Source organism: Apus apus, chromosome 5 (assembly GCF_020740795.1).
Source record: "Apus apus isolate bApuApu2 chromosome 5, bApuApu2.pri.cur, whole genome shotgun sequence".
Classification (NCBI taxonomy): Eukaryota; Metazoa; Chordata; class Aves; order Apodiformes; family Apodidae; genus Apus; species Apus apus.
The window spans coordinates 58,373,151-58,397,794 of NC_067286.1; the positions used below are offsets into that span (position 1 = coordinate 58,373,151).

The following is a 24,644-nucleotide window of genomic DNA, read 5'->3' on the forward strand; positions in this document are numbered from 1 at the left end:
CCAAACTGAACCCAGTCCACAGTACTCCACATGATCTGCGTATTGTGTGGATGGATGGAGGGGACTCAGCACCACCTGCTTCACTCTATTGTTCCTTGTCTGTTGAATAAAGCACTTGCTTGTCTGGACATAGTCTAAGTAGTGAATAAAAGACTAGTCTGGTCTCCCATAGAGGCTATATTAAAATTTTTGGCAATGTGCAATAAATAAGCAAGTACTCATAATATAAGCAAGTACTTATAATTAGGGGCTAAGTATTTCAAGAAGATCACATAGTTCTGGGTTCCTTAAGGTTTGAGCTCTACTTCCAGCATACACACCTACGATCTAGTAAAATAATGCTCACATGTGAACTCTGTGACTACACCCTTCCTTACTCTGCCCTCACTGGCTGGTACCGATTACCTTTTAAAACCAACCCTTCCAAACCAGTAGTAGGTTTTTTGTAAGGATCATGAGAGTGATGGATCTTGGAAAAAGATGAAGAAGGAGAGGAGAATTATTTCACAAAAGAGGTCAAAGAGGACATTTCTTGCATAAGACTCTGTGTAAAGACACAAATCAAAGTGCTCGCTCTAATGGTGTCATTTTAGCTGACAAAAAAACCTTTTAGCAGGTAGAGCCTGCAGAGAGTGGGGGCAAGAAGAGCACTAGAAAGGAGGTTAAAAAACCCAAAACATAAGATACAAAGGATCTGAGCCAGTAATACAGGAGGCAAGGACAAAAATGAAGTTTTGAGTTTCAGAGACTATTTTGATGAAGACCTACATAATCTGTAGGTGCCCGACAGCACAAAACCCAGAGAACATGGCTGGAATCCGTGAGGAAATGAGAAACTCCTCTTCTGTTCCCAGCTCTCAGACTCTCCCATCCAGCACACTGCATGGGCAGTGATAACACCCCGTGCCTGAGGTACCTGCTCCGCAGAGCCCCGAGGGCCGGCGGCCGGTGTGCATCCAGTCCCGCTTCATCCTCTGCAACAGCCGCAGAGCCGTCATGGACACCTCGTGGTTCTTATCCCCAAACTCAAGCATGTGTGCAAAACGAGGGATATATAAACATGGATCTGCAATGGAAATTAAGAGGATTATGGATCATTCTAACCCTTGATAGAGGAAATGCAGCACCTGAGCGGCGCTTCTGATGGCTGTGGTGGTTGGCTTGCTTCATGCCTCAGCAAACAACACAGACCGTGCTGCTGGGCCAGATGTTCTCATCACTGAGCTTTAGAAGCACCCTTTTAGTTAAGCTAAACCAAAACCCTTTCTTGTTTTACAGACAAGAGACCTTTATAGCCTGCACAAAGTTCTTCTTCCATGTTCTTGCAGGCTGACTCCGACACTTGAGCAGTGTTACTGGTATCAGTGACATTTACACACCAAGCCAAGTGTTTGCAAAAGCTTTTGCAAAACGAGGATGTAACATAGGCCCAAAACTTCTAACATCTCCTGCAGAGTCACAAGCCAGGTAACTTGCATGTCTCAATACCCACAAACTAATCTTTGGAAAAAATCAATTTGCTTAAAATCCCATGTCCCTAACAAAAGCCTTCTTACACTTTCAAAGTTAATTCCAGCTCCTTCTCAGACTCACGTTCCACCAACACAAAATGCTGTTTATACCAAGACTTAGTCTTCATCAGCATTAATTGCTGGAATGCAATTATTCTCAGCAGAACTATGACAATTTACATCGGCCACGGATCTGCCTCCAGATGTATAAACTTATTTCAAGTGTTATCAGCTTCAAACCAACTGAAATATGTCAGCACGGATTGTGCCTTGCCTAACCCGATTTATAATTTATCAAACAATCTTGTAAAAGCTATACTTAACACATGTTTACTCTTATTTGAGGTATCAACTTCTCATTTCCTGCCAGCCTTTTATCACTTGACCAAAAATCCATGATGTACAGTAAATTGTTAACTATTAGTCTCGATTCAATTTCCTTAGCTGATTCCCTGTGTGGGCTCTTAAACTGATAAAGATGAAAATTCAGCTCGAATGACTGGAACAACCTTACGGATTTACAATTAATCAAAGCAGTTTAGTTTAGCACCAAGTTCTAGCAATGATGCTCTGTTGCTATCCGTAATTACCGAGATCGTGCCGTAGGTGATTACGCCTTATCAGCCCTGAAAAAGCACTGAAATGAAAGGATTTATCAAGCAAGAACTTCCAAACACATCTCACTCAAAACTGAAGAAATTCCAGAGTGCAGTCACCTCCTAAACCTGACCTTAAAAGAATCAAAGGTTTAGGAAAGATTAACCCATCCCCATGATTCTTAAGGGCAGCAGCTCTGTATTTCCAAGTATGATTCTGTAAAACTGTACTCAACAGGAATGACCAATTCCAAAGTACAACAACAAAAAACCCCTTCAGAAGGGAGAGCCTAGGGTTCAACAGACATTTAAACTTTCCTTTTCACACTACAGAACCGTGTGTGATTATACAAAGCTTTCCCACCTCATCTTATCCCAAGAGGGCTCAAACGCAGCTCCTCCGGCCGCCGAGCAGAGTGAGGCAGTTCACAGCTTTCTCTTCCAAGCTGAGTTTCGGGAGCATTTACACGTTTGCTTTGTAGCTGTTCAGACAGTTTTGCTGGCATTCATGCCCGCGGGTCATTTGACAAAACATTGCGCATCGTTAATTTAAATTCTGAAGTTACCAAACAGCCAGAAAACGAATACGTGGGTGGGTTTTAAGTGAAAAACCTAAGAGACCATAAATGGGTGGAAAGTAGCACTACTAATATATAAACTAAACGTAGGGCCAAGATTAACATAAACATTTCCCATATAGATGCAAAGAATTAGAAAAAATAATGTATTTTTATAAGTTGTAAAACCCAAAGATCTCGATTCCTTCCATGGGTATTAAAGCAGCACTGACCCACAGAGGGTGTCCTGCTCCCAGGAGAGTCCTGTTTTCCCTCAGGGAGACCCTGGGACCGGAACCCCTGCACATGAGTGAGCAGGTTCAAGTGGGGCACAACCCGTTCGGTGGCCTGAGTGGGGAGCGAGTGGGCTGTGAAAGTAGATCGAAATAAATTAATAAATTTATATTTTAAGAAAGGAGAGTAACGTCTTCCTGAAGACTTTCCCTTCTCTCTCTCTATCCCACTCCTGACTCGGGACTTCTGAAATTACCTAGATGCCACATAGTCATTAACAGGAATACTGAACAAAACTCCTCGGACGCTACCGAAGGGAGACTTGCCAGAACAGGCAACCGGGACGGCAAGGCCGGGGCGAGGGGCCGGAGCCGTGCCCCGCTGCCCGCCCGGCCCCGGGGACCGGGCACGGGGAGCGCGGCCGAGCGGAGCCAGTCCCCGCTGAAGCACCCCCGGTAAGGCGGGCAGGGACCCAGGCCGGCCAGGCCCGCACCGCCGGGGCACGGCGGCCTCCGCGTTGCGAAAACAGGGGAGAAACCCCCCTGCCGAGCTCCCTTAACCCACCCCACCGCGGCCATGCCCCGCACCCGCCGCGGGCGCCAGCCCCCGCGGACCAGCTCCGGCCCTCCCCGCGGCGCTGCGGGGCGGTGCGCGGCGCGGCGGCGCCCCCGCTCGGGCCGGCTGGGAAGGGCGGTGCGTGTCCCGGGCCGCCCGACTCGCTCCGCGGCGCACGGCGGGGCCGGTTCCCCGTATCCCTCCCCCCCACCCCCCCCAGCCCCGCGCTCAGACCGCCGGACAGCGAGGCGCGGAGGGTCCCGTTCCCCGCCCCCCCCCGCCCAGCAGCCCCCTCCGGTGCCCGGCGCGGCGGGCGCAGCGCCCCCGGGCGGCGGTGGCGGGGCGGGGGGAGCGCGGCGGAGCTGACACACGGCGGGGCGGGAGGCGGGGGGGGTGGCTCCCCCCGCCGCTCCCATTGGCGCGGACGGGCGTGACGCGCGGCGCGGCGGCTGCCTATTAGTGCGGGAGGCGGAGGCAGGGCCCGGCAGAGCCGCGCCGAGCCCGGCCGCGTAGCCCCTGCGTCCCGCCGCCCTGAGGGGAGCGCCCGGGGCAGCGCCGCCCGCCCGCCCGCCCGCCGCGGAGGAGCCGGAGCGCCCCGCCGCCAGCAACGCCCCCGACGCGGGCGGGGGGAGCTTCGCAAAGCGGAGGAGCAGCGTCGTGTAGCGGCGACCGCCGCGGGGAAGAGAAGGAAAGTTGGTGCGAGCGGCGGCGGCGGGGCCGCCCGGGAAGCAGGACTGCGGGGAGCCGCCGCCTCGTCTCGGCCCGGTCGCCGCGGATGTGCCCCCTCCGGGCGGGGAAGGACGGAGCGGAGCGCTGGCGGCGGGGAGCAGGCGGCTGGCTGCGCTTCACCCTCGCCGGGCTGCTGCACTCGGAGGATTTGTGGACTGACTCTCGCTCCTGACCCACGGTCTCGGCTGGATTTGTGGGGTTCTCTTGCTGGATTTAAGCTTTTTTTTTTTTCCGCCTGTTTTTTTTTTTCCCCGCCCCCCCCCCCCCCCCCCCCCCTCTTTTCTCGGGGGAAGGAACTGCCTGCCAGCCCCGCTCGGGCTCCCGCTGCAGTCGTGGCAGTGCCGTGGAGGCTGGGACCCCCCTTCGAGGCAAGGTGAGCGCTGGCATTGATCCGATACAGCATCATCATCCCTCGGCCCCTGGAAAGGTGCGTCGGGGCTTGTAACCAAAGAGCGCGCACACACACCAAAAAAAAAACACCAGACACCACCAAAACTGCAAACCACCCTGCATCTAGAAGCATACAAAACATCCAGCTAGTGGGACTCGCGTTTGGGATTTGTTAGTTCTCTTGCTGATGCCACTGCCCCATGGTTGCCTCAATGGCAGGATCATGAAGTGTTTGACTTTTTTTCTTCTGCTTCCAGAGACCTTAAAGAAGTCCAAAAAGAGTGTGAGGTCAAACGGCAAGGTGCCAGGATGCTATGAGATAGTGCCCCTGTCCCTGAAGAAGAAGATGGCTGCAGAACTTTACCCTGCCAGCACCAACACCAACCTCGCAAACAGTAACGCCGCCGCCGCAGCCACCGCTGCCAACAGCAAGAAGAACGCCCTGCAGCTCCAGCAGACCGCCCAGCCGCCCCCGCCGCCCCAGCTCCAAAACCTCAACAACAACAACTTGGAGAGTGCCAACTGGCAGTCCTTCCACCCCACGCTGCGGGAGAGGTAAGGGCCCGGCCCCTCCGCACGCCGCCACCCTCCCCGGGCGGGCGGGACAAAGAGGTGCCCGGCCCCGTACACCTGCACCCAGGCCAGGCCTGAGGGCTGCGCCGTCCCGGTGAGGGCGGCCCGGGATGGGATGGACCCAGCGGGAGGCTCAGCGGGGCAGGGGCAGCCGGTGAGGGGCTCCCCGCGGCTAACCGGCCTTCTCCCCCCTCCCCTCGCTTGCAGGAACGCGCTGATGTTCAATAACGAACTCATGGCTGACGTTCACTTCATCGTGGGCCCACCGGGGGCATCCAAGAAAGTTCCTGCCCATAAGGTTGGTGCAGATAATTTTTTGGGTGTTGTTTTCGTTTGGGTTGTTTTTTTGTTTTTTTTTTTTTTTTTAAATACTTCTGTGCATATTGCCTTTTCCCCATCTTAAAACTAGGTTCCACTGTTTTGTTTTGTTTTGTTTTTTCTAATTACAGCTCTTGTCTAATGCCAGAAGTAATTCACTTACGCTGCAGTTAAAGGGAGCAGTCCAAGGCAGCCTTCTGCCTCCACTGCAGCTTTAAACTTTCCCTAAGTGTAGCTCTTGCTGAAAGCCAGCACGCTCTGCTATTACCCATACGTAGCACTGAGGCTTCTCTCTCTTTATTTTCCAGTATGTTTTGGCAGTTGGCAGCTCTGTCTTCTATGCCATGTTTTACGGTGATCTCGCAGAGGTCAAATCTGAAATCCATATACCAGATGTGGAACCCGCAGCCTTTCTAATCCTATTAAAGTAAGTGGCCACTACAACTCTTAATAATGACGTGGAGAGAATCGAAGTAGCTTATAACATATACATCTCCTAAATGGTATTGTGCAATATGCACTTATTACTGTTTACTTAATGTGCTGACAAGTAGTGAATGTCAGATTCACTACCAGCCAAGGAGACTATAGATCAATCTTTCATGGCCTGTATATTATTTTCCTCCCCCCTAAGAAACTATGTTTCCCCCCCCTCATCTAGATACATGTATAGTGACGAAATAGACCTGGAGGCTGACACGGTTCTGGCTACACTCTATGCTGCCAAGAAGTACATTGTGCCGGCCCTAGCAAAGGCTTGCGTCAATTTTCTGGAGACCAGTTTAGAAGCGAAGAACGCTTGTGTCCTGCTGTCTCAGAGCAGGCTCTTCGAGGAGCCAGAGCTGACGCAGCGCTGCTGGGAAGTGATTGATGCTCAGGCAGAAATGGCACTGAAGTCAGAGGGCTTCTGCGAGATAGATCAACAAACACTGGAGATCATTGTCACCCGGGAGGCGCTCAACACCAAGGAAGTGGTGGTTTTCGAGGCTGTTCTCAACTGGGCAGAGGCTGAATGCAAAAGGCAAGGGCTGCCTGCTACGCCACGCAACAAGAGGAATGTATTAGGAAAAGCTTTGTACTTGGTGCGGATTCCCACCATGACTTTGGAAGAGTTCGCCAACGGAGCGGCCCAGTCCGACATCCTCACCCTTGAGGAAACTCACAACATATTCCTGTGGTACACGGCCGCCAACAAACCCAAACTAGAGTTTCCGCTGACGAAAAGAAAAGGACTCGTCCCTCAGCGGTGCCACCGGTTCCAGTCGTCCGCGTACCGCAGCAACCAGTGGCGGTACCGAGGGCGCTGCGACAGCATCCAGTTTGCCGTAGACAAACGGATATTTATAGCGGGACTGGGGCTGTACGGGTCGAGCTGCGGCAAAGCCGAGTACAGCGTCAAAATCGAACTGAAGCGCCTAGGAGTGGTCCTGGCTCAAAACCTGACTAAGTTTACCTCCGATGGCTCCAGTAACACTTTCTCGGTGTGGTTTGAACACCCTGTGCAGGTGGAGCAAGACACGTTTTACAATGTCAGTGCTATCCTCGATGGTAACGAGCTCAGTTACTTTGGGCAAGAGGGAATGACTGAAGTGCAGTGCGGGAAAGTGACGTTCCAGTTCCAGTGCTCCTCGGACAGTACTAATGGAACTGGAGTACAAGGCGGACAGATACCTGAGCTCATTTTCTATGCATGACGCATTTCACCTTGATGGGTTTTCCAGTGCTGCACATTAAGGGGTTTTTCAATTTTACCAAGAACTGCAGCAGTACAGAATGTTACGCTACTTACCTATCTGCTACATCAGGCTATTCAAATAAGTGAAGGAATGCTCTTGAATTTAATCTTATTTTATTTATTCATAAGCTATTTGACTTAATTATTAAGACTGCAGCAAGCAGAAAAATGTTAAATTTTGCACGTACTGTGCATTTATTTTGTATATAGATAACTAACTTGCAGACTTGCAGTTGACTCAAACAGAATGTTCTAAACTAGAGCAGTTTACGAATCTGTTAAATATAAAATGTTTTTACTTGCCCTAAATCCTGTGTACTTGATGATTGCTGATCTTATGGCTTGTGTCTGTTAATTCAGCTACAGTACAGTTAACAGGGGTGATGATACTGTAGTCTGTGTGCATTTGCACAGGGCAATAGTTATCACTGCAAATAGGATGGTTCCCCTGCCTGGTAACTGAGAGAATCCACCAGCAGCCTTTATTTTCCTGCACAAAAAAGGAGCTGACATGTGGAAGCTCAGGTGGGTTTTTTTTGTGTGTGTGTTGCTTAAGCTGGAGACAAACCGTGAGTGTAATCAAAGATGATCACAATAATCCAGTGGTTATATTTGAAAGCTTCTAATGCCCATTTACACACATCTTCTGCATTAACCTCCAGCCTTCCCCAGCCAGCAGCAACACTGACACCTGCCAAACTACACCCTCCTTAAACAGCCAGAGTCAAGACTTGCTGATGAAGCGTAATGCAGGGACAGGCTTTATCACAGATGTAACCCAGAACTGTAATACTGGCAGCCACTATCTAAAAAGACATCCCCTCCTCACACTTAAGAGCAGACATTAGAGAAATACTTGCAATATCATCTTTAGGTTGACTCAAATTTATGAATTGGAAATAAGCCACCTTAAACAAAAGCTGGTGGATCTCTCCTTCCCCCTCTGTTCTTTCTAAAAAGTCTCTTCCATCCACTATTGGCAGTCATTTTATACTGAGTAGCTTTCAGTTTTCTCAAAGACTGATAAAAGCAGGTGTTTTCCTTAAGATTCTGATAATCATTGCATAGATAATTACAAGATAATTCCTGCAAAGAGGTGGGTAACAATCACAAGGCCTCTATAAACACACTCTTCTAACTTCAGTTTGCACGAGTGCCCTTAGCTTAAAAGCTACAGCCTAGACAACAGCTTGTTTTTACCCTTTAACAGGTTAAACCCCACCTTCCTATCACTGGGTTAGGATTTTGGTGGTGACTTGCTAATTAAAAAGTTACACACTTGGAAAAAGTTGCTCCTCATTTTCCATCAAGCCACTTGTATTTCACCTCAGCTATAGGTGATGGACAGATAGTAAATTTGGCACATATTTATCAAATGTTGCATCTCTGTGGATCTGAAGTGTGACAGGTCTGTGCAAGCTTGTAGACACACAAATTCATTACACATCAGCCCATTGTCTTGGTACTAAACTACTCTCAGAAAAAGCAACAAAACCATTTGTAAAAGAAAATAGCATCTAGCTCCCAAAAAACTCTTCCATAATGTAGGACAGGCTTTCATAGTCAGTAATGCTCTTTTACACCTGGAGTGATTCCAGCTTCATTTTAAAATTAGCACTCTGGTATTTAGCACACAGTACTATGTATATATACACACACACATACGTATTCTTGTGAAGTAACCATGCAGAAAATACACCCAAAATACTCAAAAGTCAAATCATTAAAAAAATACCTATAGCTGGAGCGTTTATGCAGAGTTCTCTGGCCAAAAGAAGGAAAGTTTTTCCCAGCACATAGACATTCACCTATTAAAAGACAAAAACACATTATTTAAATCTTAAACCACAAATGTTTTTAATAGAACATTTATACACAAAGGAAAAAAATAACCCCAACTTTTGAAATCTTAAATGACCTGCTTTAAAAAAATTCAACTGAAGTACCAGAATTGATACTCGTAGGTACAGAATACTACTGGGTGCAGCAAAAGCTGCACAAATTAGCACTGTAAATCAGAGCATAAGTATATACTGAAAAAATGACAAAAAGTTGGTTATTCTCTTCAGTAGGGTGTTGCTCTGTAATACTTGGGACTATTTTTTAGTTGTCATCTAACATCTCAAAGCATTAAGTTGCCTTTATTATCAGTATATATAAAGTGTCATTTATCTTGTAATGTAACAAAACCTGAGCAAATACTCACAAGTTAGTACAAATTTCAGCTCTGCATGATCATGTGAAGTGGTATAATTAAGTATTGCACAAGCACACACCAAACTTTTCCACCAAAACAAGGAGTGGTGCTACATGCCCCAAGGGTTATTTTTCATTTCTTACTGTTTGGACATCGCCCCAGATCACCCTACCTAAAAACAAAAGATCAATGCAGAAGAACCCTAAACCATCCCAAAACCTGCTAAGGAGCTAGAGCCCTGCTCCCCCGTCTTTTGCTGCTGCACTAAAAAGGATGTAAACTGAGGGGAGGAGTTACTCTTCATACTCTTGATTTGCAATTTATAGGTTAGGTGACTATATTTGTATTTTAAAAGTCTGAGGAAGTTTTCTTTTGCTATCTTAAGATGTGTTTTTGTGGTCGGCAAGAAAGGCAGGATATACTTCAGTTCCTAATTAGCTGCAAACATTCCCACGAAGCTCCACGAACACCTTGCTCCCCCAAGGCACATATAAAGGTCAAAGTTAGTAGAAAAAAAAACCTTCAACCTCCTACACTACAAACAAATTTATTTAAAAAAATTATTTTTAGGATAGTATAGACTCTATTGCTTTTATGTAACAGAACTGCCCCTCCTATGTCAGGATAATGAAGGTGTTTACTAAGCAGTCGATTACACAACTGAGTTGCTGATGGTGGTACAAGCCTATGGAAATAAAAAATCGTAGTACTAAGTATATTCTCTTTCAGTTTCACAAAAGAGCTTTACCAACAGTTTAATAGCAAGTTTTCCTCCCAATTTTACAGATGCTTCTACCAAGCTAGCAAGAATAAATACATATATTTAAACAAACAAAAAATCAGACACATTTTCCCCTAGCACTTCCATTTTTTTTCTTTATGAGAAAATGTTCTTAACAGGAATTTTTCTCAAATCTAAAACATGTAAAAATGAGAACTTCAAAGAAATCCTCAGAACGATTCACGTATCCTGAAAGTGAGTGCCCAATCAAGGGTACTTCATACATTGTTAATTCATTCCATATTTACTGGAAAGTATTGGGTGTCTTCCCTGCATTGTCTAACCAGTGGTCGGACTGGTATGGAAGGTACAAAAAATATAGTTTACCACCTTTTTTTTTTTTCCTGAAATACCAGACAACATAGAAATACTATTCCATGAGAGAAATATACCCTTTGGATAACCAAGTATTTTTCTTAGGAAATAAGTCACCAAACGTTATACAGAAAAATTAGCACCTACTGAATGTGGCAATTCATATAGGAGCTTGAGAGCATGTGACTCTCCATGAGCCACAGAGAACAGACACAGCACAGCAAAATATCTGCAGTGTTTCAGTTGGCTTTAGATGCTCTATATTCACTGTAAGTTTGGAAAGGCTTACTTTGACCTTTTGTCTTAAGAAATATTAACATCAAGATTGGGGGTTTGGCTGTAGTTTCAGCCTTCTAACTTGGCCGACCAAGTTACTATAAATCTTAAACCTCATCACTTAGATCTTGTTCTGCAAGGATGATTTCACTGCACTAATCAATAAAGTTAGTTCAGGGGAGCCAAGTACATATCATGTTTCCATCAGAGGCTTCACAAACTCATCTAGTTCTTTCACTTTAGCCTAGAAAAAAACACTCAAATTCAAACAAGTATTTATCCTTTTGGGGTTTTTTTGTAACGACATCCAAATACTTGATGTTTGTCCCCATCAAATCATGTCACTCTCTAAGAAACTCCTCCCAAGCAAACTTTCCATAAATATAATCATCAAAGAACAAATAAACATGAAGAAGCATAAAGAAGCAGTGAAGTTCTAGTGATGTTCTAGTGAAGTTCTAACAATCAAATGGGTGCCAAATAAAATTAAAAGCAAAGACAAATGCATAATAAAATTGCTCAATGCCTGTTTTTCATCTTCCTCTCCTTGGCCTAACTAAAAGTCTCTGGATCCATGTTCTATTTGAGATGTAAGGTACTTAAATCTAACCTGCTTTTCCACTTCTCCCACATCATCAGTGTTTTATGACCAACTTCAAGGTGTAGGCAATGTATTTCCACTAAATAATAAATTCAAATAGAAATGGTACATCAGGGAATTTCTTCCTTTTGATCAGAAGTGCGTTTCTTGGCAGTTTCTGGTTCCTGCCTATTTGGAAAGAAAGCATAATATACAGTGGATTACATGCTCTATATTGTTTTCCTCATGAAGCCCACATGTTTTTAATGCCAGGGTAAAGTCACAAAAAGAATCAGGAATATTTAATTGCTTCCAGTTTTCCTGACAAATCGGTAGGAAAAGAGACTTCAGGCCCTCTCAAATAATGAAAGCACTTCTTATATTTAAAAGTTACCAGATATTCACAGGTTCTGGGGTATTTCTCAAGAAATAGGAAATTAAAGATGGCATAAAGCTCACCCAGAAATGTGTCATGGCATTGAACAGCTGAAACATTTAAGAAATTCTGATTTTAGTTGAAGAAGACCCTTTTTCACTAACATTTTATGCCACTGTCACTAATTTTAATTACTCATACACATCCTTTAACTGATGAGATATGAGAGATAAATAACAGGCACATAGAGTCTTTCTTTACTCTCATAATCTGTAATTTTTTTTGCACTCCACTAAGCTTAGAAAATTAAGAGAATTAATTGAGAGGCCTACTTTAATTTCTAGCTTTTTCTTCATTAAGAACTTCTTATAAAAATTCATATACTCCAATCCATCAAAAGCTTAATGCTCCAAATTTGGAACCATATGACATTTGCATTTATAAAACCTAATTTTATATGAGTCCTTAGAATGGTGAATAAACAAAAATGCCCTTTTAAAAGGATGTGTCTGGCTTAGACTTGAATTGGTGCAGCTTTAAAGCTTACCACATCAACTTCAGCTTCTTTTCTCCCCTCTTAATTTAAAAGGATCATACTGAAAAACAGCATTTCCCCAAAACTCTCACTAATCAAATTGGTAAAAATACAACAATTTTATTATAGACTTTCATAAGACTTGTCTTCTCCATGTATTTTGATCAGATATTAACATTTTCTAAACTTGATGCAATGACTAGGTTTGAACATCAATATCTAATAGACAGTGGTGTCAACCTCTGTCAGAGAGCCCATTTTAGTATCTTCACACCCTTGTAGTTTTTACTGCATTATTTTACATTCAGTTCACATTTAACAGAGTAAACTTAACAAACATATGGGGACCTGTCACTTGAGTTGTTTTTTTAAAAAACAAACACAACTAGATGCTAGAGCAGGAAGACATCTTTCAGACAAAATGTGTTCACCAAAGCAGTGAAAAAGCCAAAACAACAAAAATCTCCTACAACGTTTTTACACCAAAGGTTTTACAGAGAACTTCAGGTTCAGTACAATTTTGTCCTTAACCAATAGTTAACTTCTGCCCTTGTTGCAGAAGACTTTATATTAGTTAAAAGGGGGAGTTGGAGGAAGAAAGGCTTCTAACAAACACTTCCTTTGCAGTGACATGGGAATTCAGATCTTCATCAGTCTTAACACCTTCCAGGATTTTAAACTCTCTTTGGGAAACAGGGAATCTCCCATTTATACAGTTACTAGGTCACTTTACCTTCTGGACAGTGGCAAAAAAATAAAGCTGCAATCATTAAATGAAAGCTTTTGCTTGACGAGAAGTTACGTAAATTTATAAATCAATACTCTCTCACTAGGAGCAGTTTCCAAAAAGTCTTTTCAAGACCATGATGTGGCATTCTGGAAAAATATTACAAATTGTGACAGTGGTAAGGTCCCCTGTTTTTTAGAAAGACAAAGACCAGGCAGTTGGAAAGCGATGAGAATTCACACTGTGAAACATCCATGGCTGCTTGCCTAAATAATTAAGCAAGCATGAAAAGCAAATGAGTTTTTAAGGAGAGTGTCTGTTGCTGGGGAAAGAGGCACCTGTGGTTATTTGATTCATTATTAACATTTCTACTATAGTAGTGCCTGAAGGTCCCAACCAGGTTGTTTAAATTAACTCAATCAACATAGCAATTTGCATAGGGGCAATAAAGGCAAATGCAGTCAACATGTTAATAACTTTAAATGAACAAAGGGTATTAAAAAGTGAAGCAAATGAGTACAGTATTTAAGAAATATTGTATTTTACCGTTCTCCACACAATAAACTGAAACTTCTTTTTTTTTTTTTTGGATGCATACTGCAACCAGAACATTACATTTCATCTCAAAAGACAGCACAAAAAACGACAAACAGGTACCAAGCCTAGCTTGTCAGACTGCAGTTCAAACACAGACACAAATCAAAATCAAGCAGCTTCCTCTCAAGCTATGCTTTAAAGCATTGCTTTTAGTCTGGGGACTCTGAAGGGAGAGTCTGCTTTTGCTAATCACGTATGCAGTAGTCGCAGCATTTTTTCTCCACCACCACAGCTGTACAATAAACCAGTATCCTACCATCTACGCAAGACAGTCAGAGAGTCATTTGCAACAAGCATAGATGAATCAGGGAGACCAATGTTGCATTTAATAAAATCGACAAGCATACAAAAATGGTTGGACCAGATGACCCTTGAGGTCCCTTCCAACTTGGCATTCTATGATTCTATGAAAAATAACTGGCAATAAAATTCCTTCTGGACAAGAAAGTATTGTTACTTGACCAGATGAACTGAAGAAATAGGGGATGAGAGTTGTGTTTTGAAGTGGAAAGATAATAGGAGGATGGACTAAAGCAAGCAGGTACCAGTTACTGATTTTCTCTTCTTGTACAACCCTTTTCCCTATCTAGAAGCACCGTATAGTTAGGTCTCCAGCTCAACCTCCTGCTCAAAAAGCAAGGTCAGCTACAAGATCAGAGCAGGTTGCTCAGGATCTGGAAAACCTCCCTGGACAGATACTTCAAAACTGCTCTAAGCAACCTGTTCCAATGTTGAACTGTCCTCATGGTGAAAAAAATTTTCTTGATAACACATCAAAACATCTCATTTTTATGTCCATTGCTGCTAATCCTCCTGCTGTGCGCTCCTATAACGAACCTGGCTCTGCCTAACATCTTTTCAGTAAGCACTATCCTTATTTAACAGCAGGACACATCACAAGGCACAATAAAAATTATATTCTACTAGGCTGAAATTGGAGATCGAAGCACTGCCAACACCTCTTCACAAAGTCTTTTATGACCACATTGCAAAGACCATGAGACTGGAGATTACAAGAGGCCAAAAAACTTTCGCCATTTCCCAGCCAGCATTTCTCCACATTGAGATCAAAACTTCAGCCAACTAGTTCTCCAGGTGGAAGGAATGAGGTGCTCTGAAACACATGAGCAAACCTAAGCTGTTCAAAAGTTGGGCCAAGGCTAGACAAGCTTCACAACTCTCCTAAACAAGCGAGGCCTGTCGCTCAGATTGGACTAAAAAAGGAAACAAAGGGCCTGATTACAGACCTCTCTAAAGATTTTATTTGCAAGTAAAATGCAGTATCTGAAAATATAAGCAAGTACTTTCGCTGTCAGAGACTGATGACTGATCATCCTTCCAACTCAATCAACATGCAGCATGGCTCTGCTCTGCACAAGGAAGGAGCCTGATTTGTAGCAGTGGTCTGGACATTTTCAGTTCATTTCAGCTAATGCTTTAAAGTCTAAATGTACCAGAGGCATACTGGATCTGACAACACTTTCAACAGAGGTTTCCAAAACATAGGATATATATCACCTGAAGTTAAAATGTGAGGAAAAAAACAAAAAAACCCAAGAAATTGCCTTTCCAATTAAAACAAAAAAAACAAAACAAAACAAACCCAACCAAAAAACCACCGCCAACTTTTTGGCTTTTTCCAAGATGACAGCAGTTTTGAAAATCCAAACAACAACTATGAAATGTAGTAGTTTGCCAGTGGATCAAGACAAACACATCTCAGTCATCAGCATAAGGGGAAAACTGATAAGGCTTCTTAAAAAGATAGCCATCAACTGTGAAAATTAGTCCCCTCTACTGAGAATTTTCAGCTGCATAATACTGTTCTTAAAGAATATTGCACTACAGGGGACAATTTTCATATTTTTTTTTTTAATGGAGAATGGGGTCCAAATCACTAAGCAACTCAATAAATACAGGAAGAGACGTACAAGAGATACAAATCAGAGTCTATGAGGACACACAATTTTCCTCAATTTCCCTTCCTTTTCTTTTTTTTTTTTTTTTAAGGCTAAACAGAAGAACAAGAAAGAAAGAACACAATTATGACAGGTCACTCAACAACTACTGAGTTGCAGGTAACACCAGATTCAAATATTCTTTATACTACTCTTAGTTTTAGCTACCAACTTCCTTACATTGTGAGCTAAAGAGGGTGTTGGCTCTCCCAGTGCCTGCAAGACACTGGTTGTTGGTCATTAATAGGGAAGGTGCTGTAAGTGGGGTGCAGAACGTCACAGCTAATATTGTTTCCAGCTGCAAGATGGCAAAAGGAAGCAACGGATGCCCTTGTTCACAGGTTTTCATGTCTCTTTTTTGCTGGTAGTTGGAGTCACACAAAGCTTACTTTTTGTTTTTAGATGAAGCAATACACAAAAGGTGGCTATGTTGTGGGTTTCTTTCCCCTCTCTCAAATGCACTGAAACCTATTTCAAAGTGTTCTGTGATTCAGTCAGTACCCTCTATGAAGACACTCCCTAAGGATGCTTCATTTAGTAACTCTCTTAAAAAAAATTCCTGCAGTCAGCAGATGAGCAGCCCCGCAGGTCACTTCACCTCCCACTGCAACTGAGCTGCATCAAGTAGAACATTCTGAAGAAAAATCTCAAAATTTGCTATTAGCACCTAGGCCACAGCTGGGGAAGGTCAGCAGTAGCTCATTTTTAGACTTTCAGATGTGATTTTTTCCTGATATAAAATTAACACCTTTCTCATTTTACCAAGAAAAACAATTACCTGGACCACTATGACATACTTTGTACATATGAGACTGAGCAAGTTAAATATTTTGGAAAAATACCACTGCCACTACTAGTACTGTTATCAATCTTTAATTATATTCACATCCCAAATTCAGGATGGGAGACCAGTACTTGGGAAAAAAACCCAAAAAGGTAATATAGAACTATCTAATCACAGAATCACAGAATGTTTAGAGTTGGAAGGGACCTTGAAGATCATGGAGTTCCAACTCCCCTGCATGGGCAGGGACACCTTCCACTAGAACAGGCTGCTCAGAGCCCCATCCAACCTGGCCTTGAACACCTCCAGGGATGGAGCCCCCACAACATCTCTGGGAAGCCTGTTCCAGTGTTTCACCCCCCTTACACTGAAGAATTTCTGCCTGATCTCTAACCTAAATCTCTATTCTTTCAGCTTAAAACCATTACCCCTGTCTTCTCACTACAAGCCCCTGTAAAAAGTCCCTCCCCAGCTTTCCTGTAGCCCCTTCAGGTACTGGAAGGCCACTATGAGGTCCCCCCAGAGCCTTCTCCAGGCTGAACAACCCCAACTCCCTCACCCTGTCCTCATAAGAGAGGTACTCCAGCCCCTGGATCATTTTGTGGCCCTTCTCTGGACATGTTCCAACAGGTCCACATCTTCCTTGTCCTGGGGGCACCAGAGCTGGATGCAGTATTCTAGGAGAGGTCTCAAATGAATTAATTTCTTTTCTCTCTTGGGCACACAATCACACCAGTCTACAGGCAATGGCTGAGCTAAAGCAGAATGTGTTGAAGTTTTCTGCCTGAGCTATAAATGTTTTGCCATCAAGATTTTTTTTGTTGTTGCTTGTTTTGGTTGGTTGGGGTTTTTTGAACAAACTCAAGAGTGGGGGAGGAATCAAGTTAGGACCTGAAAAGCTCATTTCTAAGTCCTCTAACAGGACTTTCTGGCCAGCTACAGTTTAAGAATAACGTTTAAGATTCCTGTTTGCTCAGATTCACCCTAAAGAAGCTATAAAGTAGAGCACACCAGAAGTCTTCACCAAGTTAAATACATAAATACAGACCATGATACTGAAATTTTGCATTTTTTTCTCTGAGGTTTATTACTTCCCTCCTACTAATCTATTTCTGCCTCTCTCTCTCATCTTTAGCCTTTCGGTCCTCATATGCCCCATCTCAGCACCTTTTCTGGCTGCAACGTACAGAGGGGAAAAGAGAAATTCAGTCTTTCTTGTCTGTCCCTGCTGACAATAAATCTTTTTTTTCTTATACAGATACAACACCCCTTCTTCACCTTGTGTGACTGTTCTTCACATTACTATGTGTCCTGGTTTCAGCTGGGATAGAGTTAATAGTTGCCTGCTGGGGTTAAACCACAACACTCTGAGCATTCTATTTCATAAAAAAATCACCATGTGTTTAGAAAGAAATACACCTCCCATTCTACCCATACAGTATTTGATTATAAGTAATCAAAATAATTCAATGAGAGTTTAGAAAAGAGCAAAAAGTGACTAATTTTTAGAATGAAAGATTCACTTGGTTACTGCAGTTCCAGCAGATTGCTTCAAGCAATAAATAGTCTTCAGAGGATGCCATTTAGCAAGACAGCTGGGAAGACAAAAATAGATGCAACTAACCTACTCACATTGTATGTAAAACAGTTGTAACATGGAGAATGAGGGTAAGACAACATATGTCAGTAGGGGTTTCTATTTCCACGTACAGATCAAGTCCCTATTTCTCTCAAAATACATGTTATAAAACACATCTCTGCAGTGCAGTAATCCACTTACACAGTATTACCTACCAGACTTCAACAACTGTTGTTTTAAAAACGTGTAACATCTGACCCTCTGCCATTGCAATGACTCTGAATCTTGATGAAAGGATCGCACTAACTCATGGTATGTTATTTGCAGGATTAAAAGCAAAAACATTTTATATTTAAGTTTACTGGATGATTACTCAGATTTACCAATGATTACTGGATGATTACTCAGTGACTTTCCAATTCAGAATTTTTAGAGAGAAATTAATAAATCCCCCCAAACAGCCCATGCTGACAGCTCTTCGCTTCCAATTAAACTTTAACAATTAGACAAAAGTTTCAAATAAAAAAGAAAAAAAGATAAAATACCTGAAGAAGATCACTGAGGTCAAGTAACATGTCTGTGAGGAAGTCAAGGAACATACATGCTTGTTGAACGTGACAGTGTTTCTTAATTTCATTAGCAACCCAAAAAAGGGAAGAAATAAACCCACGTTAAGCTGTCAAACAAACCAAACGGGCTAGGTACTTGGATGCACCCCTTCTGCTAACAGCCAGCACCCAGCTCACTGTTCATCTTCCCAGAAAATTCAGCCAGCACCCACTGCATTTACTGCACAAGTTGTCTATGTGAAGTCATGGTCTCTAAGAACAAGCCAACACCTTGTGTGACTTACAATACTCCCCACATACTGCATCCCAAGACTGATGAGAACAAAAAAACAACAGCAAAGAAAGAATACTCTTATTATACTTTCTTTAAGAATGTAAAGCATCATATCAGTCTCCTCTGCCAGTTTAGAGGCCCAGGATCCCTGGAAAACAGATGGAAGAGCAAACTAAGAAAACAGCAGTAAGGTTTTTTTGTCCTCTTCTGTGAGGACCTCTTTGATAAGAGCTATGACGAGAAACCCACTTGGGCTACGCTTCTCTCACCAAGAAAATCAGCTGTTATCTTTTATCCCTCCATCACATAAAAATATTGGATCACTGTCTAATACTCATTATAAACACAGGTGGAACTCATAATAGCTAAAACCAAGCTAAACTACTACAAGTTTCCATTAGATTTTACTGCAAATAAGCACACTTATAAATATACTGCCACAGCAATAAAGGAAAAAGAAAAAACCTACCATTAAGCTTAAGGTGCAAAGGTAGCCTCCTCCCTGTTACCAAAGTAACAAACACATGCTGCATCTCCTATCAGCTTCTCAGGTGTGGCTTACACACCATAGAAGGGTTCCAGTTTTACCATTAAAAGAAGTGTCAAAATAAAGTGTGAGAGAAGGAGACAGAGGCAAAGAAAGGGTGTACATGGGGGTGTATGTGGCAGCGTGTTAAGAAATCCAGTATTAAAAAAAAATATGCAGGAAAGTCAATATAGTTTGGTACATCATGGTAATGCAAGTATTAGTGTATGTTATTCTTAAAGTATGCCAGAGTAACACAGTACACACTTCTACACATTATGAGCCATGGAAGAGAATAATTCAGATAACATAATCAGTTTATACATAAGCATTTGTCTCGCTAAGAATTTTTATCCTTGAGAATTTCTATCCTTTGTTTGCATGTAAAATTATATTATTTTAGTACTCCAAACTTGTTACAAAATTCAATGCATTATGTTAATATTATTTGGTTAATTTTAGTATTAAAGAAAACACAGCAAAGCTGGATACTTTATTAGCTGAAAACTCACTATGGCTCTGAAAAAATCCAGAGTTCCTTATAGATAATACTATGCAAGACATTAACACAATAAGGAAATTGTTAACAAAAAACAATTTGTAAAATACAGACCTTAGAAACTCACACAAAGCAATACTGAATTTGACACAGCTTCTTGGTCAAAATAGTGAGAAAGGAGAAAATGTAAAGACTTTAACAATGACATCACCAAGGAGCTATAATAGTCATGAGCTCCAATAGACCTAGGAAGAAATCACTACACCAGTTTTGCTTGAGAAATATTCTAGGTCTGAAAATATTCCTAGCTCGTTACTGACTTGATGTGTCTGGGTACTCTGTGCTCCCCGAGATACCTTCACCATTGAGATAAACTAATATAACTTGTAACTGAGAGATTTCATCACAATATAGGAAAAACAAAACAAACAAACAAAAAAAACAACCAAAAAACCCACAAAAAATATATAAAAACAACTCATCAGTTATTGAGACACCAGAGTGAGCAACTGAGCAGTCCCAGAGTCTGTCTGCTGCCACTGGAGACAGAGGAGGGGACAAAGAGAGCACCAGTGACAGAGGCCAATTCAGATCCTAGAGGAGCCTGAGTGCTACTTTTCTCACCTAGATATTTCAGTTACACTCATGAAAATATGTGCACTGAAGTACTCTTTATACTCCTCAAACATGGTGGAAGACCTAAGCTTAATAACACAAGTGCTCAGGCTGTGTTACTGTAAGAAAAAAAAATTAAAATCCATCTTTTTGACCAAGTAATGAGAAACAGAAAGCACTGCATGCATTTATAACAACAAAATATTACAGCTAAGAAGATGGGAAATTCACTTGCAGGGTCCAGGCAGCTCTGAAGCAATTTAGAACTATACTATAGATGATTTAACATACAGTTGCTTGGCTCCTTAGAGAAGTTAGTTCAAGTGTCCACTGAAACGGTAAGGAAAGGTCACAGTAAAAATGTGGCATTTCTGGATTTCATTTAAGGTAGCCTCCAGCAATCTCTCTCTAGACTTGTAGTGGCTACAGCAAAGCAAAAGCAAAGGGGAAATCTGAGTCGTGCAGTAGCAACGAGTTGGCCTTTACTGTGAATATTGTGAGCACAATTATCAGCAGGAAGTAGTTGTAAAAACAGGCAGTTGTTTTCAAACTCCTGTTCAAAGTTGGAACAGTTCAGGAGAACATACAACAGCTGAAACTAGCAGATAATACTAAATATGTAGTCAAAAATATACGATCATAAGATAAATGTTTTCTTTGAAGCTGAAAGAAAACAATGATATTTTACATACAGAGACTGCTAGCACAGCAGTTCTTAAAGGGATAGAAAGCTCCTGATGTTGTAGGTATGCATATACAAAATAACAGGGCAGAAGTGGACTTGGGTTAAAAGAGAAAAAGGAAAAGAAAAAGCAAAAAGCATTAACAGTTTAAACTGCTTTTCCTTTGCTGTTCATTTTTTATGCTAATTTCACCCAGATCTGCAACTGACTGTCCATCACCAGAAACTTTCAAATTGGAATTAGATGAGTCTAGAGGCTTTACTTCAAAAGATTTAATGAAAGGGAATCCTTTGACCAGCATGATGCGAGAGGTCAGATCAAGTGGCCAGAAAGCTCCTTTTCTGCCTTTTTAATCCAGTAATCTGTGGGTAACAGGAGAGTGCCATGAATCACAGCAATGATGATCTCATTCTCAGCACCAGAGGAAACAAAAGTTCCGGATGAAATTAATATTACTGGAAACCTACAACCCAAAATAGCAAAACAAGCATGCATTTGTCCTTCAGATAGGCCTACATTTTACATATTTCAACAATTGTAAAGTACTTACATGCAGCAAAATCTCCTTGATTTTCAATATTAACATTAAGCAGGAGGCAAAACTGCCGTTGGCCAAAGTTACATACAGAGCTGCAGGAATAAATTGTGGAAGATGCCTTTAAAATAACAACTATCATTTACAATAGAGTTGTTCCTCTGTCCTAAAAAAATTAAAAGAATAAATCTTTATTTTAGTGTCTGACAACAATCAGGAAACCTTCAAACAGATTATTTCATGCTACTTTCTTGAGATTCTTCCACTATGTAGCCTGTCATATCTGGGAGATACAGGCACTCAATAAGCTGCACAGAGAAGACAGGGAGTAGATTTATTTTAGTTAGTTTTCATAAGTTATCCTCAGAACTTTTTTTACTTAATTTTACAAGCTTACTACAAAATCAGCCATACCACAGAAAAAGGACTGATGCCAAGGTATCATGACTGCAAGCCACTCAACAGAAATTTGACATCCATAAAATTTGTGCTGTCCATTAACCAAGAATAACCCCTTTTCAACTGAAACTAAAACACTTTGTTTCTAACAAAAACTGAAACCAGATCCATTCAATATACAAAATATTTAATCATGGAGTCCCTCTCTGTACTCAAAAAGAGCAATTTAGCTAATTGCAAACTAAAAAGCAAAGCTTAACACTGGGGTGAAATACTAGTGACAGTGTTTGGCTGGCTCAGAACCCAGATTTCCACCTTTCAGTTCAACACCCATTTCACAAACTTCCTTTTCCATATTTTCATACACCAAGTGATTTCTGATTATGACTTTCTATTATATCTCTGCTGCTTTACAAACTTTTACGATTTAAATAAGCAATTAATTAAAACTGACTGACAGCACTAATTGTTTAAAATAAACACTTTTCTTCCCAATGACACTGAACTAAAACTATTAGAAAATAATAACCAAAGCAAAATCTTTTGTAGAAAACTCAGTTCTGACAACTGTAATAAAAGCTTTGCCTTGAGGCTGAAAATCCTACAGCTTTCAAAGTTTTTTAGGTTTGCAATTTTGTCTGTGCGAAAAGCCCACATATCACAGGTTCCACTCGAGTATACAAATAAAATCAACATTTTATTTTATTGGTTATTTTTAAACAAACTGGTAAGCACAAATGCCATTTTCATAAAATGCCATCTTTATTTATGTGTAGAATAATGCTAGAACAAAAAAAGAATTTCATTTTGGTCTATGGGGGGTTTTTTCCCTCTTCACACACAGCAACACGTCTGTATTTCATAAAACATTTTTAATATTCTGTATTCTAAAATTCTCAACTTCAGGACAAAAAGCAGTGCCACACTCCTTCCCCAGGTAAATCAGGATGTTTCTCTAGCAGTTCCCTTTCAGCACATGCAACACCTTTATCTTCATAGTTAAGATAAAGTTAACAGCAGTAACTCAGCATCGCACAAATCACGTGGCAGATTATTCAAAAAGCAGACAGGCACTGGAGGCTGCATTCAGCCTGCCTCAACTCAGGGCGTTAACTGAAAGGGTTAGCAGTGTAGTTTTCTGGCTCACCTAAGATCTGAATTAGCTTCTGACACCAGTTCCCCCTTCCTCTGTCTCCAGTGTCTGGAGACAAATTCTAGGGCACTTAGGCTGCTGGCTGGCGCCTCAGCCAGTTAGACTGGACGGATCCAACGCCTGGCAGCTACATTAACCTTCAGACTCCCCAGTACACACACAGTTCAGTCTTTACTAAATTAATGCTGCAGCTTTTCTTAATAATTGTCTTCAGAGTCTTGCCCATTCAGAAGAACACTTTCCAAAGCAGGCCAGGCTAGCTGAATATGCAGCGAGTGTTCAGCACTTTTGGAAACGCTGCCTTTGGAGAGTACTGTCTTCAAAAGATTCAGGCTAGACTGTATCCCTGGTGTTACTGACTTCAAGTAAATAACCTGCTTTGTGGGATATTGCAAAGTATTTACATGGTGGCATGTAAATTTATAAGCACAGAGCAACAACACTGAAAAAAAGTAAAAAATAAAATATATATTTCTTGTCCCAAAATGCATGTACAGTCAAAGCTCAATTATTCAACATACCAGACAGATAAAATATGCAAAAACTATTTGAACCAAGCTACTGAAAGATATTCTAGTTAGTATATATTTACTTTGGGAAAATAAAATTTAAGCATGGATTGAAAATGTAAATATTAATTTAAAAGTTTTGAGAGACGTGAGATTAATCTTCAACCTGGACAATGTGACCATGTATAAATAACAGTTGCCTATATGCAAACAACTAAAAGTTTCCAAAGAAGAAAGAGAGACCCCATCCCCTGAACAGTAAATTGAACAAGTGCTGAGGACGGAAAACAAGAGAGGTTGCTAGGAGAAGCAAGGTTTAAGGAAGAACTTATAAGAAGAGAGAGGCTGGCAGACAATAATGGGAGAGAGGCACCAGGAAAGGAGCAAAGCTCAGGCTGCAAGGGAACAAGAAACAAGAGTAAACAGTAAAATCACTGCAGAAAACATCCTATGTCTGAAAAGAATTTGAACACATAAGCAGGTATGACATTTTTTGGTCCAAAAATCTGCACCAAATGACCACTTGACAATAAAGTAGGCATTGAAAAAAGCAGCTGGGAAACAGGACGCCAATAATAAAAGATTTAAGTAGATGTAAAGGAGTTCAGTTGTCTCTGTCTCCCCTGTAGACAAAGTCTGTAAAGGTTGTGACTCTTGTACCAACAACAAAAGAAAAGTTTCACAAAACTCAGAGGTGCAGATTTGGAAGAACTATTCTGAGAAGAACCAGGTATTCAGCACAGCAGCAGCCCACACATTTGGAAACGTGAAGCAGCTCCTGTGACAGAGAAGTGGCAGAAACTGAGAGCAGAGAAAAAAGCCAACACTGCCTGCTTGGAAGTGGCAAAGGAAAACCAGCACCTCTCTTGAGCTGCCCGCTCTGCTTTGCATACAACTCCAAAAGGAAGAGTTTAGAAAGATACAGAAAAAGAAAAAAACAATAATAAACAAAAAGCAAGTATTAGACCTGTGGTTTGCC

The 24,644-nt window shown here is 41.9% G+C and overlaps 2 protein-coding genes across 5 annotated transcripts in view; one reads left to right on the forward strand and one right to left on the reverse strand.

Moving 5' to 3' along the window:
* The window catches only part of BRF1 (BRF1 RNA polymerase III transcription initiation factor subunit), a 517,924-nt gene that overhangs the window by 432,554 nt on the left and 60,726 nt on the right, over positions 1-24,644 (reverse strand). For 2 of the 3 annotated variants that reach the window (XR_007889705.1, XM_051621438.1), the window contains exons 4-6: positions 18,449-18,480; positions 8,934-9,006; positions 917-1,066 (exon numbers count right to left, since the gene is read on the reverse strand). Coding sequence is in view for 2 of the 3 variants with exons in the window: in XM_051621438.1 (XP_051477398.1) it covers positions 917-1,066; positions 8,934-9,006; positions 18,449-18,480 (255 nt within the window). In the remaining variant the exon portion in view is untranslated. Of the gene's footprint in view, positions 1-916; positions 1,067-8,933; positions 9,007-11,377; positions 11,504-18,448; positions 18,481-24,644 lie in introns of those variants that run through there. The other variant, XM_051621439.1, reaches the window with a different exon arrangement.
* BTBD6 (BTB domain containing 6) lies at positions 3,955-7,507 on the forward strand. Of its 2 annotated transcripts, XM_051621441.1 has the most exons (5): positions 3,955-4,555; positions 4,830-5,127; positions 5,353-5,443; positions 5,772-5,890; positions 6,125-7,507. In XM_051621441.1, the coding sequence occupies exons 2-5, from the start codon at positions 4,919-4,921 to the stop codon at positions 7,155-7,157; spliced, it is 1,452 nt and encodes a 483-aa protein (XP_051477401.1). In that variant the 5' UTR covers positions 3,955-4,555; positions 4,830-4,918; the 3' UTR covers positions 7,158-7,507. The 2 variants fall into 2 exon arrangements, with proteins under 2 accessions (XP_051477401.1, XP_051477400.1); XM_051621440.1 differs by having other exon boundaries at positions 3,955-5,127.